At 41.5% G+C, this 14,486-nt stretch overlaps 1 protein-coding gene across 8 annotated transcripts in view; it reads right to left on the bottom strand.

The window, feature by feature from the left end:
* Positions 1–14,486, bottom strand: part of LOC148225406 (uncharacterized) — a 67,685-nt gene that overhangs the window by 39,363 nt on the left and 13,836 nt on the right. For 2 of the 8 annotated variants that reach the window (XR_015807118.1, XR_015807126.1), the window contains exons 2-3: positions 13,652–13,810; positions 11,037–11,149 (exon numbers count right to left, since the gene is read on the bottom strand). The exons of 2 other annotated variants lie outside the window; for them this stretch is intronic. Coding sequence is in view for 1 of the 6 variants with exons in the window: in XM_088174096.1 (XP_088030222.1) it covers positions 10,027–10,057; positions 11,037–11,149 (144 nt within the window). In the remaining 5 variants the exon portion in view is untranslated. Of the gene's footprint in view, positions 1–9,722; positions 10,058–11,036; positions 11,150–13,651; positions 13,811–14,486 lie in introns of those variants that run through there. 4 more of the 8 variants (XR_015807117.1, XR_015807116.1, XR_015807119.1 and 1 more) reach the window with 3 other exon arrangements.

The following is a 14,486-nucleotide window of genomic DNA, read 5'->3' as shown; positions in this document are numbered from 1 at the left end:
CCAGCCACTCACAATCAATCTAGTTTCGTATGTAGGTTACTGAGTGTGTCTTCCCCAAAGCCTTGAAGGCTTTAAATCTTATGCCCAGAGTGATGCCATTATTTTCATGATAAAATTGATCCAGGCAGACATCAACTTTCATTTTCATGGTACCAGACTGGTGGGATTGTACTTTTCAGCTCAATGATTCTAGAAATTCACATTTCAGTGGTGATGTATTAAATTGATTCTCCTTTGCTTTATATATCACTAACAATGCGCAGGGGAAGTTATTTTTTTTCTTTTCTGCCCACATTTGGCATGATGTAACTGAAGTGCTCAAAACCAGGGGAATTTAATAATCTTTCCACAAGGTCTTACAGTGAATGCAATTAGGGTGTTCTAATTCAACCATTGTGTTATTAAATGTGCTGAAAAGGATTCAGTGATGAAATGAAATGAGAAAAATTGCATTTTAAGGCCTGATGTGTAGTATGCCTTCCCTGATTCCTTGTTTATTCCCACATTTGATTCTGTCCCTTTTTTACTCTTGAAAGTTCCACCACCTCTTCTGTAGCCTCTACTGCTATCATATGCTGTATTTATATCTCATCTCATGTATGCTTTTTTGTCTCCTCATCTTTTCCCACTTCTCTCTCAACACTTGCACCTCTTGTTCATCTCAAGCAGACTTCATCTGCAAGTTGTCCCATCCTTGGCTTCTTCACCACCAGTGACTCGCCAAATCCTCACAGAGTAGCGCAGCCCTGGGCATCGCAAAAGTGAGCTGCAGGACAAAATCACTAAACATCTTCAGTGCACAAGAGAAAATGAAAGGAAAACTGCAAGCAGTTTAGAACATGGGTTCAAGGGAGCAGACACAAGGTTCAAGCACAGTGTTGTCCAGTTTGGTGGCTACTTTTTATGCCAAGCAGCATGCTGAAGTGGACAAGGCAGAAAGCAGCTTTCAACACTATGACAGGTCTCCAAACCCCTGGGCATCTTCAGGCCATCAAACATTTTGGATTTATATCCATCTGCTTGTTAGATATTGAAATAACCTTTTCTGTGACATACTGTGACCCTGAAGAATTTACCCACAGATTTAAATTTTCACAAATCCATAAGGAGTCGATCAATGAGTGCTGTCACCTGCAATTCCATTCTATGTTACAGATTCCTTCTCCAAAAAGGTATTTCATTTAAATTAATTTCATAATTTAGCAATTAATTTTGTTTTAAAAGTTTAATTTTTCAATTTTCCTGGAGTACTTTATAGACATAAACACTCACCTCCATATTTATATGCTAGTGTCATAGCATCTTCATGCGTCCCTGATACCTAAAATTATTGTCCTTGTTGCAAGGAGAATAGTATTCACCTTAAATCCTTGAGCCATTGAGAACATTTCCAGGGGATGTCTTTTGGTTTCTGCAGAACCCTGCTGCTTCCATCTCTATCAAAGTCTGTGACAGTTCTCCTGAGGATTTGCTTCTGCAGAAACACAGGTGTTAATTCTCAGCAACTCTGCATGTCCAACCTGCTGTGAAAATTACAGAAACTCAGAGCTGTTCTAATTTCTTCTGTGCTTCCCACTGCCTCTGAGGGAGCAGCTCTCCAGCATTGTCCCATTTCTTCTCCCTGTTTCCTTCCCTGATGTCTCTTGGACTTTTATAAGGGAAACAGAAGTCATAAGGATGCATACCTACCAAAAGCAGGGAGTCTCTGAGTGCAACAGCTACATCCTACTGTGAAGATCCACTGCCAATAAAGCCCCTTAACATAAGCAAGTTAATACAAAGATCCCCTTGAGTAGCAGAGTCTCAAGTCCATTTTCTTCATAGAAATAATTGTTTAATCAGCTTGGGAAAGTGTGAGTAATGTTGATGTTCAATTCTGAAAGGGTAAGATGGAAAATTCCTTTCCTTATTGAACAATGTTTCTGCTATTCATGCAGATCTCTTATGCTTGTCTGAAACACAGAGGAAGATTAGAGTGTTATAAACATTTCCTATTTCACTAGCTGTGTACTGGGGTTCCATAGCTAAACTTCTCCAGGCTAAGTCCATAATCTATATGACACTGGAATATCAAAACAAATCAAGCTTTCTTTCTCAGGACCACAGGATGCCTGAAAGTCTAGATCGAAACTAATAATTCCAAGAAGCTTAAATGTGGCCACATTATTGATTAAAAGTGGAGTTTTTCTCATATCACTCCCTAAGTCTGGTGGCTGCTTAGGTTCTATCTAATGTACAGAATTATTTGAGTGGGGAGCCATTGCATCAGGGCTGCAGAGAGCATTATCTATCATACTTGAAGCAAGTTCATTGACACTTAAGGCTTTTCAGGTCATTACAAATTAATATTGCTCAAATTAAGGATTCTCTGCTAATTTATTTGTAGGAATATCCTGATCAGTCATATACCAGATTCCATGCTGATGCTTTCAACACCCACACCCTTCCCACTCTCTAGAATCTCCACCTTTATTTCACTTCTAAACTATCAATCTTCATTCTGCTAGCCCTTTCTTTCACCCTGTTTTCCTTCAAATTTCTTTTTCCTTCCCTTTTTCTTTTTTTTTCTTAACCTATTAAAACAGAAATTGGACTAACATGACATTTACCTCTGCTGTGACATGTATCTTCATGGTGGTCCACATCCCTTCCCAATACTGTATCTGGATTGTTTTTATAGATTTATGGCATAGATTCTATTCCACTGTCTGGGCAATATAACATAATAAGGCCTTATTTTTAAGTTGGTCTTTATGATTATAGATAATTATTACTCATGACTAAGAATATTGAAATTTCCAAAACATTCTTTCTTATTAAGGTCTTGATCCAAAGATCACTGAAGCTAGAGGAAGGACTTGTGCCTATGTGAATGGTCCTTGCTTTAGACCTGGGCACGCTGGTTGGTATAGGCTAAAATGAGAACTCAACACTTGGGAAGTTAATGTGTACTAAATCAAATCTTTTGAGGATGAGTCATCACTATACTCAGCTCTGCTCAGTGACATTTAATAATAGTGTTGCAGATTTCCCAAAGTAGCCTTTTATATCTGCATAAAAATGTAAAGAAGCAAATACTGAACCAGCTTGTTGTATAATGAAGAGGGTAGAAATTGTACAGCTTTTACCACTGTGATTCTTTTATCTCCCTTCAATTTAACATTCAGAGTTGGTGCTTTTGAAATAGAAAGAAGTTTTCTTAAGGGATAACAACACTGCAGGGCTTGGAATTACACAACTGAATAAGAATATTGAGAAGGCTGAATACATCTCCCAGACAAACACTTCCAAGTAACCACCACTGGTAACCAAACATAGTCCCCCAGCCCATCTATGTGAATATGGTTTCCAGAAAGTACTGGCTCATGCAGCACTCTTGCAAAAAAATATTTATTTATAGGCTTCTAATAGTTTCTCTGCCACAGTTGCAAATTCTGACTTCATTCTTGCGCCTCACAAGGGTATTATTTGCTTATGGAGGAAGTACAGAAATACAAGGCAAAACAACCCATTAAATACAAAAAAAAAAGTCTATTGGATTTCATCACTTGCTGTGTACTACTTTCCAAAGGATGATGTAAAGCATCAAACCACAGTTGTCTTATATATAGTGCAAGTTCTGGGATTTCAGATGGTTTGGTAGGTGCTAACTTCTCCCATGACCTGCTGTGGAAGATAAGTTTTGCTGAGTTCCCTGAAGTCATCCCCACTGGGAGATGGAACTCATTTGGCATTTTGTGGGTTTTCTGTTGGCTGCTGCACACAGAAGTCTCTCTGCCTGATCAAGCTCTGAGAAAAAAAGACTTGGTAAAGGCTCCCAGATCTTTTCTATATGAAAGAGCTCAAAAGTGAAGTTTTTGTGGTTTTTTTTTTAATGCCAGCACTGGGAGAAAAGATGAGGTGGGTGGGCACAGTGTAGAGAGAGATGTTTTATAGTGCTGGAGTCAGAGCAACTCCACACTTTAGGATAGCAGTAAGACAAAAATCCACAATGAAGAACAATCTTACAACTTCATGTGAGAATGACTAGATCACTAGGGACATAGTGATCACCAAACCACTGCAAATATATTGGTGACTGTAAACAAACATTAGGAGTCTTATGCCACATTTAAAATGGAAGTATTCCTATGGTCATACTTATTATTTAGGAGAATAAAGATGATCAGTGACCTATTGTAATGCTATGATACAAAGGAGACTCAGACAGCAAGTTCTTTTGCTTTATCAAGTACTAAGGAATATAAGATTAAATAATCACCATAGAAATAATTTGTGATGTGGCTTGGAATTCCACACACATTTAGCAGTGCAGATCTTTAGTCTTCCACATCCCACTGAGGAAGGGAGATAAACAAATCTGGGAAAGCACAAAATGATCAGATGCTCCCACAATCTGCATCTCTGTGTCAGCTGTAACACAAGGGCTGTTTTTCAGACACGGGAAGCAACTCCTCAGATTAGCTAGTCTGACCATTTGCAAGAAGAGGTGTAAATTGTAGTTTTACTAGGTTTTAAGTAGGATTTTTAAAAGAAGGTTCAAGATGCAATTGTGACCCTTTAATAGTGACTATAATGTATTCAAATTCAGTGTCTTTTCAGAGGGAAAAATTTCTAAAGATCACACTAAGTAACACTTGATTTTTAACAGCAGAGCTATAGAAACATAAATAATATAACAAGCAATAATTTAAAGCAAAATAAAGAGGGCTTCTGTAATATAAAACGCACTTTCGGTGTTGTGGAAGATGTCTAAAGACTACACATCAGAGGCTCAGGCTAAAGATATGTTACTCCAAAAGATTCAAACATGCTGGCTTGGATAAATGCTAGAATAAAGGAGGCAATTATAAGTAAAAATGCATATTAAAAAAAAAAAAAGGAAGAATTCATGCATAGGTGAAGAAACAAGGGAGAATATGAACGTTTAAATTTATAATATTCATCTAAATTTTATATATATGCATGCTAAGATATACTAATGAAAGCAAGAAAGACTGAGAAGCATCTGCCTCTAGAAAAAGGCAAAAAGAAAGAAAAGGAAAAAATGCAAAAAACCTACAAGAAAGTTTGTGGGATCAAAACTCATCAAAGGGAAACGCATAGCAAAATCTACCCAACTTATTTGTATTAGCATGCACATCAGAAGCTAGAAAGTTTTCACACCTCACACATGGGGAATGAGCTTGAAAAATGTATTACAAAAAAAGGATCAGTGAAGATGTTTCAGGGAAAATTAGTAATTCAAATCATAACAAATCAGGAGGTAGGATTTTTTTAACCCAAAAGCTCTGAAAGAACTCAAATATGGAGTTGATCACCACGAAATTTAGCTTGAATCTTAGTTTATCTGACAGTCCTGTTTCATAACACAGGACTGAAAAATAGCAGCCATGACACATCTTTAGGAAAGCCTTGCAAGGGCGATTTTAAAAACTACAGAGCAGTAAGCCTTACTCGGGCACCAGGAAAATGCCTAAAGCCATAGCAAAGAGTGGAATTGATAGACATGGGGCTAAGCCAGTTTTGGAAAAAGTCAGCACCTGTTAGTCTTCCTGAATCTGTTTGGAAGAAGTGAGTGAGCACACCAGTAAGTGGTGTTCAGTTCACTTGGGAGGGTTTATCCACGGCTGCAAAGTGTCTCAGACTTCCAGCTCACAAACCCGCTAGGCTTTGATGGAAGATGGATGTCTTCTCTGCCTTTAAAAGGCATCACATGAGGATTTCCCAAGGCTCTCAAGGACATCCCTGTCTCCACCAAAGCAAATGGGAGTCTTGTTAGCAGCAGGATGAGGCTGGGAGCTTTTAAGCATTTTCTGTTCTGTTTATGCATTTGCAGTAGCACATCTTTCCTCCTTCATTTACTATCTTTCTTGACTTTCTTTTAATGAGTTATTTTTATTTGAATTCTATTTTTCTGTTGCTTATCAACCCAAGTGTCTCTGCAGGAGAGTGGGGCATACTGTGCCCTTTGTAAATTAAGTATTAATTACATGATTAATTATTATTATGTGCAGTTCCCCGGAAGGTTTTGTACAAAGACAGCTAAAATGCACATATTCTCCAAGGTATGTGTGCAGAGTGATTATGGACTTCACGCTTATACAAAGCTATTGATTTTCCTCATGTACTCTAGGTCTATAATACCATATTCTGTTCCAAATAGACACTATTTTACTATGTTCTTCCTCTTCATGATCAAGTTTTCTATAAAATTTTATGGAAAGGGTAAAAAAAGGAAGCTGTACAATTTCTCGCACATAGACAGAAATTTCTTTCCTGAAAAAAAACCTGTTCCCTTGGGAAACAGAGAAATTGTGCTTAATCTTTGTTTTCATTAGTTGCCCTATATTGCCATTTTGCTTTCACACGTTACACTGAAGTGACATTAATGAACCTTGCAGGCAGTGAAAGGATTTGCACTCATTGGTGAACTCATAAAAAGCAGTGCAGGTATTTTTAAGCAAGGTCTGCTTTGACAGTGGTTACCCCACAACAGCAGCTTGGGTCCATGGGGGACTTACATTCTAATTTATTTCAGAGGCACTTGTGACCCTTTAGGATTTTTGTGCCTCCCAGTTTTCCTTCAGAAGCTGAAGAGCAGCGACTGCATGTTGGAGGGTCAGTACAGCCCTTCCTGGGCTCAGGGACACCCTGCACTCCTGGGAGTTGGCAACACTCAGAGGAATATCCCTCAGAACACTTCTTCCATTCAGTAAAGCTGTGAAGGCAGATGAGGTGATTGCCATGGAAATTCAGAGTGAAAGAGGGGTACAGAAAACATGGGCTGCAATCTCTTCTCCATGGGGTTTCTCCAGTATGGCAGGCCACCGTCCTGGAGAGCACAGACACAGAAAATGGGGCTTCCTGCACCAGGAAGGGTTTGCCTGCATCTTTCTTCTGTCTGACTCAAGCACAGTTCTGTTCCTCCCCCTCCTGATCCTCACATGATGGTGGTGAAGGGGGGGAAGATCTTTGTTAAAAGGTACAATTTGAGAGAGAAATTCACATTCTCAGCAGTACTGGAAGTTTATCTAATCCTATCAAACCTCCCTGCTACTGTCATAACAGATGTTCACCAGCAATAATCAAAACAATACAAAAACACACAACATCCCCTCCCTAGGGTGAGGGGCGTTCTGATTTGTAGATTAAGTATTTTTTTTAAGACAAATTGTCATCAATTTCTCTAAAAAATTATCTTGTTTGACAATATGCAGGTAAAGAACAGTCTCCTCTTCATGCAAGAGTATGGATTCCATTTGCCCCACTGACAATTAAGCCCCCACCCTAGAAGGAGAAATGCATCTGCTTCTATGCCTGTCCTTTAAACCATCTGACACTGAACATTTTGCTAAACCACCTCAGTCCCATTTGTCAGTTGGAGCCTTTGTGTGATTCCTGTAGGCACATCAGAAGCCATATTAAAACCTTCTTCTGCCCCTCCTGTGGTCCAGGCTATGGACAAGTGACAACAAGGTGATGGACAAGCACATGCTTGTAAATGTTGGTACTGTTATTTTATTTCGTGTATAGCTTCTTTTTTAAAAAAGCTTTTGTACAACCCTTGGTTGTGCAGTAACAACCTTTGATTAAGTAGATAATCCTATTGCAAATCATGTAACTAATCTTCCCCAGTTATTTATGTATGGTTACATGCAAAAAAAAATAATTACCATATTAATAACTGTAGTGTGGTGACAGCAGGCTGTCTGAGTGGCCCAAGGGTCAGTGTCCAACTCTGATCAGATTCAGATACAGATTTGGTACAGGCATTGATACCTGAGCCATATAAGAGTCATATTTCTGTCTTGAATATGAGGCTGGAGAAAGTGGATGTCTGTGCCTACACCTGCACGCCCACTGAGACAAGGTAGAAGGAGAGAGCCAAAGGTGCCCTTTCCTCCTGACAGATAGGTTAACCACTGCCAGGCATCAGCCACTGCTGAGATGTGGTACAACAGGCAAGCAAGAGCAACCGTCTCTAAAATGATGAAATAGCACAATACAGCTGCCACCACAGAGTTTGCAAGTCCCATTAGGGAGATGGGAAAAGACTGGTAGAGAGGAACCAAGCAAGCCATATTTTAGGTGCTTGGCACACCAAGTGACCGTTGCTTGGAGGAATTGTCCCCAGATGACATACTTATGCAATGGGAGATAGAGCTTTGAATAGGAAATCATGCAGGGAGCCAGAGCAAAAGCAAAATTTCTTCCTTCCAAGCACCTTTGATATGTGAGTGCTGCTGGAGTGGGACACCTTCAGTTCACAGCTCACTCTGTCCACCAGAGCCAGTGCAGGAAAGGAGTGTGGCAAGAGACGTGAGCACCAGAGCTCAAGTGTCAAGCCAGCTGCTCTCACTTGCCTTCTTCCCTAGGTTTGAGGCACTCTCCCATAACACATCCTTCAGTATCACATGAAGCCAAAACACCATCCCAAAACATGCAGGTGTGCAGAACACAGTTGCCAGAGGCAGAAAGTGGCAGGAGAGGGAAGGTATTGCAGGCATTGCAGCGAGGGAGCGGGGTGTGCACCAAGAGACAGCAGCAATATCTCCACTGCCCTTCCATGGGGCTGAAGAGATCATCCTCAGCTCCTAAAGCTGGCACTGAGACAGCCCAGACCCCTGCCCCACCTCTGCCTCTCATGTCAGGTGACCCCACCACACTGCAATGCCACCCAGTAGCTTGGCCACGTCCTGGCTCCTGCCACCGCCTCAGCAGCACATCCAGGAACAGCCAATGGTAAATATTGGTTGTAAAGCAGGGATGTTCACGGGCTCAAACTTTAAGTTCTGTCCCTAAAATGAATTGGAAGCATCTGGCTGTTTTGCTGTTGGTGGGTAATGATGCAGCCCCGTCGCAAGCCCAGATGTGATTCTACATTCCTGCAGCTGTTCTGGTGGGAGTTCCAACACTCGAAACATCTGCTATTGGGAATCAGAGGCACGATACTTACATGATCTTTTAGGGCTGTTATTCTTGTATGTTTGCAATTTTGTTTTTGCCTTTCCTTTGGAAAATGCATTCTATTTATGTAACATTGCTTTCTGTTCGCCCAGTAGTGACCACTCCCCCCGTGAGGGTATCCCCAGCTAAGGCTGCTCTGCACGTCTGCAGCGTTGTGCATGAAACGCAGCAGATTCACATGTCACAAATGAGGTTTATGGGGGCTGAAGCTGCAGAACAGTATGGTCTTTCATGTAAATATGTATGTAGGGAGCTGCTAAAATTAAATCATTACTGTCTGCTGCATAAATATGTATCTAGACCATCTTAATGATACAGAAATGTCCATCTATCGGGTAATTACATACTTAGCCTGTGGGAGAAAATGCTGTTTTGACATCCAGTAGTTACTTAAATCCATTTAAAAAAATTCATCAAGGCAAAAGAGATGAGAAGCCCATACAGTCACTTTACAGTAGGACAATAAAGGGAAGATGGAAGCTTTTGAGAGAAAGTGAATTCTGAGCTGTGGGGAGGTGGTGAAGCCTTATAATGCCCAGACTTATGTACTACATTTTGTAGGGAAGAAAAACGCAGTCAGACTGGGACCTCTAAATACCAGGATTAATCCTGAAGTGAAAGTTCATTACTGTATTACTCAAACCCATTAGAAACAGATTTTCTAATGGAAATGCTGACTTTGCACTGTAACACAAGCAGTCGATGTAATAATTTCTTATTTCCTGTTACCATGGACAGTTAATACACTGGAAAGAAACAGAGGACCTGGAAAATTTATACAAGAAACTGTGTCGTGCCATTTCTTACTATGCTGTTAATCACAGTTTGGTTCCCACTGCACGACTTGGCGCAGATCTGCCAGCCCCTGCATCTGGAAGTCATCCCTTGCCCTCCTGCTTCAGGAAGTTATTCCTACACTTTTTAGGTGCTGCAGAGAACGTGCTACCCCACCAAGTCTTCTGTGTGCTGATTGAGACCCACAAAAGCAGTAATCGTTATGCCTCTGGTCCTTATGTTATTGTAGAGAAGCAAGGGACAGGGAATCCATGGTGAGGGTCACAGGTCTGGTGGGAGGGTCTGCATGGACCTGGAAGGCAGCACAAAACCCAAGGTAGAGAGGAAAAAGCCAAAATAGGTGCTAAGAGAAGTTGGGGACACCAAGGACGAGGAGACAGGGGCAGCAAAATTATGGGGGCAAGTGTCAAGGAATGAGAAAATGGAACGGTTGGTCAGAAAAGGAAGGAAGGAAGGAAGGAAGGAAGGAAGGAAGGAAGGAAGGAAGGAAGGAAGGAAGGAAGGAAGGAAGGAAGGAAGGAAGGAAGGAAGGAAGGAAGGAAGGAAGGAAGGAAGGAAGGAAGGAAGGAAGGAAGGAAGGAAGGAAGGAAGGAAGGAAGGAAGGAAGGAAGGAAGGAAGGAAGGAAGGAAATCTGGAAAACTGCTGCCCTCAGAAACATTGCCATATTCATGCACTGCATGGCGGGGCTGTCTGGAGAAAAGCCACTTCTGGACAGGGTAAAGGCTCCTGGGACAAACTGGGAAGCCTTGAATTATCCACCCCAGCATAGGGAAGCAATGAGGTAATGGAGCTGAAGGGAGTAGAGGGAAAGGTACATCAAAGCCATCAAGCAGAAATATTATCTTCTTTTGCAGTATGGGACAAAGCCCCCCATCCCTCTTTTCCGTGTTTTTTTTGGATTGTGTTCAAGCAAGGCACCCTGGGTTGCTTGCTACCTCTCGAGCAAAGAAACTCCAGCAAAGCAAGCCCGGCTCCTCACTTTGGCATCTCAGTCAGCAGTAATTTATATGGCTGTTCCTCCTTAATAAAATCCATCGTGCACTCCAAAAGAGTAACTAGGACACTTAGTTTTTATTCCACATGCATCTCATTTGTCTTCAGCAGGTTCTTCCATAATCTCATCATTATTGCAATCACCCTCTGAGGACAGCTGACTTGCATTAATCAGCTAGGCCTCTCATCCCTCACTAGATTCTTTACAGTTTTACTGTGCCCTTGGGCATCCTAACTTTACTTGAAAAATTAATAAACCTCCCCTCTCTTATCTTACCTTATTAATGTCTGTCTTTGTAACCCATTATCCCTGCATCTCTTCAGTGACCATTTGAGGATGTGGTTACCACCAAAGGATTGTGCCCTGGTGAGGCAGCACACGAGAGTGCCCTACATAATTGAAAAAAAAAAAAAAAAAAGAAAAAGAAAAAAAAAGAGGGGTGGGGGTGATGAGAAAAAGAAGGAAAAGAACCATGAAAACTTTCAACCAACAGTATTGTTTACAAGGAGAATAAAAATATGGGAGATGCTAAGAACACTGTATAGACTATTCAGATTCTTCAAAGAGTTCCTTTTTGCCTTATTCCTCATGTCATGTAAGCAGCCCCTCATCCTGCAGCCCCTCATCCTGCAATCCCTCCATGCATACCCCAGCTCTCTCCCATCCCTTCCTGTTCCCCTTCCCTCTCACGCACCCTATTAAACCTGACTCACTCATTTTGGATGTTTTGAAATCCTGGTACATTAATCACTTGTGTTTGCACACACTTTATGTGGGTTGTTGGTCATGGTCTGTAGTTATACTGGCTGTCTCCCCTGCTTACTTAAAAGTACAATCCAATTGAAAATAAAGATTTTGCAGGTTTGCTCATTTCACACAGCGATAGCAGCTGGTAAGTGTCTTTTGCAATTCATCAGAGGCCTCCCAGACCACCTGCTCTTGGCATCCTGCAAACAGCTGGCTCTGTGTAAGTACCATAAGCTATTATCTTACTCAATAAATAATGAAATAAAGGAAGAAAGCAGGACAAAACTACGTCTTTGTAAATAACATACATTCATGACTGGCATTTCTCCTGTTTCAGAGATAAAGAAAATCAAGTCAGGATCCTTTGCTGGTTTTCTATCCTTCGCATAGAAGATGGAGATAAATCAACACCAATGCATAGGGCTCTGTATTTTCTTTCTTTCTTTCTTTTTGAAACATGCTCTATTTCTGAAAAGGCCATAGGGAGCTTTTATGAAACTTCAGCTAATGTCACCAGATGTCCCACTATTGAGAGGTGACTCTTGGTCTTTGAAAGACTGCCCCACTTAGATTTTTTTTTAAATGAACTTTTGTCCTCTCTTTCTGGTCCCAAGAGTAGATACGAGGTCACTTTCTCCTCCCCAATGCTCTGCTGCCCATGAGGCTGCTGCCAGGTGTCCTCCAGGCTGGGGGAAGAGCTGCCAGCTTGTCCATCAGGGAACAGGTTGGAGTTAAGGTCAAAAAGGCCATGAGCCACTGGAGCTGGAGTATGAGACACATCCCTGTGACTGGGAAGCAGCTTCAGAGGTGAGAAGGAGGAAATAGATGATGGGGGGAAACAGTGCCAGCGTATTCCCTCTGAAGACAAATAAAGGTTTTAATAGGAAAGTGCTGCATTTTGGGCACAAAGCCTGTATCTCATAAGGATTTTTATTTTTTAATCTATGAATTCTGCGAGGCGCATCTAACAGATTTCTTGTGCTGCAAACAAAGGCAATAAATAAATGCAATCTGTTGCATGAATGATTTATATCAACACAATTTAAATTTAGGGCCTGCTTTATCTTATTTTTTTAAATGGCCTCCTGTTTTATGTTTGCCATAAACTGAGGATGCGAGAGGTGGCAGTCGGAGATTTGACTGCCTGAGCAGTGGAGGAAACCGGGAAGTTCAGAGTCTGCCACGGTTTGCAGGCACAGAGCCACTCTTTCTCCTGCAGAGGAAAGCCTTGCTCTGCAGGCTGCCTCATTGCCTTTAATGGCAGTCCTCCTGTAGGAAGGTATTAATCACTGCAAGAAAAGATGTCTGACCCCAGCTCCTGCTATTGCAAGAGAGGATTGGGAGAGGAGTATTTAAAAGCCTGCTTTTAACATCCTGTAAAAAAAAAAACTATGATGGTTTTCAGAACAATTATTTCCTCCCTCTTGTCTTGCAACTAGCCTATGATATTTGCTGCTGAAACTGCAGACCAAGGTATCATTCCCTCTCCTGAAATCAGATGGAGCTGGCTCCAAAAGTGGGGTGAAAGGGAAGGATCCCTAGTTTGATCCCATCTGTCCCAGGAAGCATGGCTGCACTGGCACTGGGATATTTCAGTTTGCTGCCCTCATAGATCAGTGGCAGGTTAATACCTTCCTGACATGGCACACAGCCAGGAAGGGTGAGGCAGGTACTCTGCCTCAGAGAGATGTCTCTGATGGGCCCCTTAAAATCCTGTGGCTGACAGGGCCATGCCATACACTTCTAATGAAACATTTAAGTATCCCAGGTAGCATGACAAATGTTCATGACATCCGTGCAAGTTTTTCTGTTTCATGGCAACCTTCCTACACTTTCTGGTCTCTCCCTCCTCTTGCTTTCAAGAGCAGCTCCAGAGACCAGCTGACAGGTAAACAAGAGTTGCCAAAAAAAATATATAGCCAAGAATGACTTCTCCTTTTGGGAGATGCTGGGGACAAACAGCCACTAAGAGAAGTCTTAAAAAACACTCTGGTATGAACAGCACCAGTGGCTGGTTTCTGATGATGCCTTTCTGGACTGATTTCCAAGCCTGAAACATGGCAGATCATCTCCTTGGACCATTGCTATTCCAGCATCAGGGCAGCTCTTTCAGGGAGCATGGTTTTATGGAGGGAACCACTCACCCCAGCCTCTGCAGGTAGTGTTTTCCTGTTAAAATGGGAGCAAAGGAGCAATGGGTTTTGACAACTGATGAGCAGTTAGGCTGCTTTGATGAATCCGGTGAGACCTCAGGAGAAAAATGGCAGGATGGGTGGCAGCACTTCTCTGGGGGTCAATGGGATCTGCAGAGGGTAGAGTGAAAGGTCTAAGTCAGTCTCAGATACTGAATGTCTTGTGGCTCCTCTCTTGTGGCATTTATGAACTTTTAACACTATGGAGATGAATCCTGTCCTACTGAACAGCATGTGGTATCTTGTGCTTGCATTGAGCTGTAGCCTGAAGCAAAAGCCTAGACCTAAATATTCTTTCATTCTGTGTATTTGATTTTCTTTATGCCCTATATCTTCCAGCTTTTTCTCTTTTTGCCACTAAGCATTTTCTGAAACTTATGGCTAGAAGCTATAGTTTTTATGATATTTTTAGTACACTGCATGGTTGTTTAAAGTGCACCTTATAAAACTGCAGTCCTCAGCCAGCTCCCTATAAACTGGTTCTGTTTTACATCAGCCAGCTTCAAACCTTCCTTGCCATTTTTCACCCTCCCCTTTTAATAACAAGGCAATCTATAGCAACCATTTCTCTTGCATGTGGTGATGCAGCCTACTCAGAATTCAAGACAGGAGGCTTTTACTTCCCTTTATTATTTCACCAAGACTAAAATCCTCCAGATACTATTTTCATTTTTAAGAGCAGCCTGGGTAAACACTGAAGATGGAATTAAGAATTTTGTTCTTGACAGAAAGAAGCTTGAATAAAATGAACATGGGATGTAGCATAACCTAGCCTAGGAACTGAAAA

Source organism: Sturnus vulgaris, chromosome 1, assembly GCF_052056855.1.
Source record: "Sturnus vulgaris isolate bStuVul1 chromosome 1, bStuVul1.hap1, whole genome shotgun sequence".
Taxonomy (NCBI): Eukaryota; Metazoa; Chordata; class Aves; order Passeriformes; family Sturnidae; genus Sturnus; species Sturnus vulgaris.
This window is presented reverse-complemented; position numbering and strand designations above follow the sequence as displayed.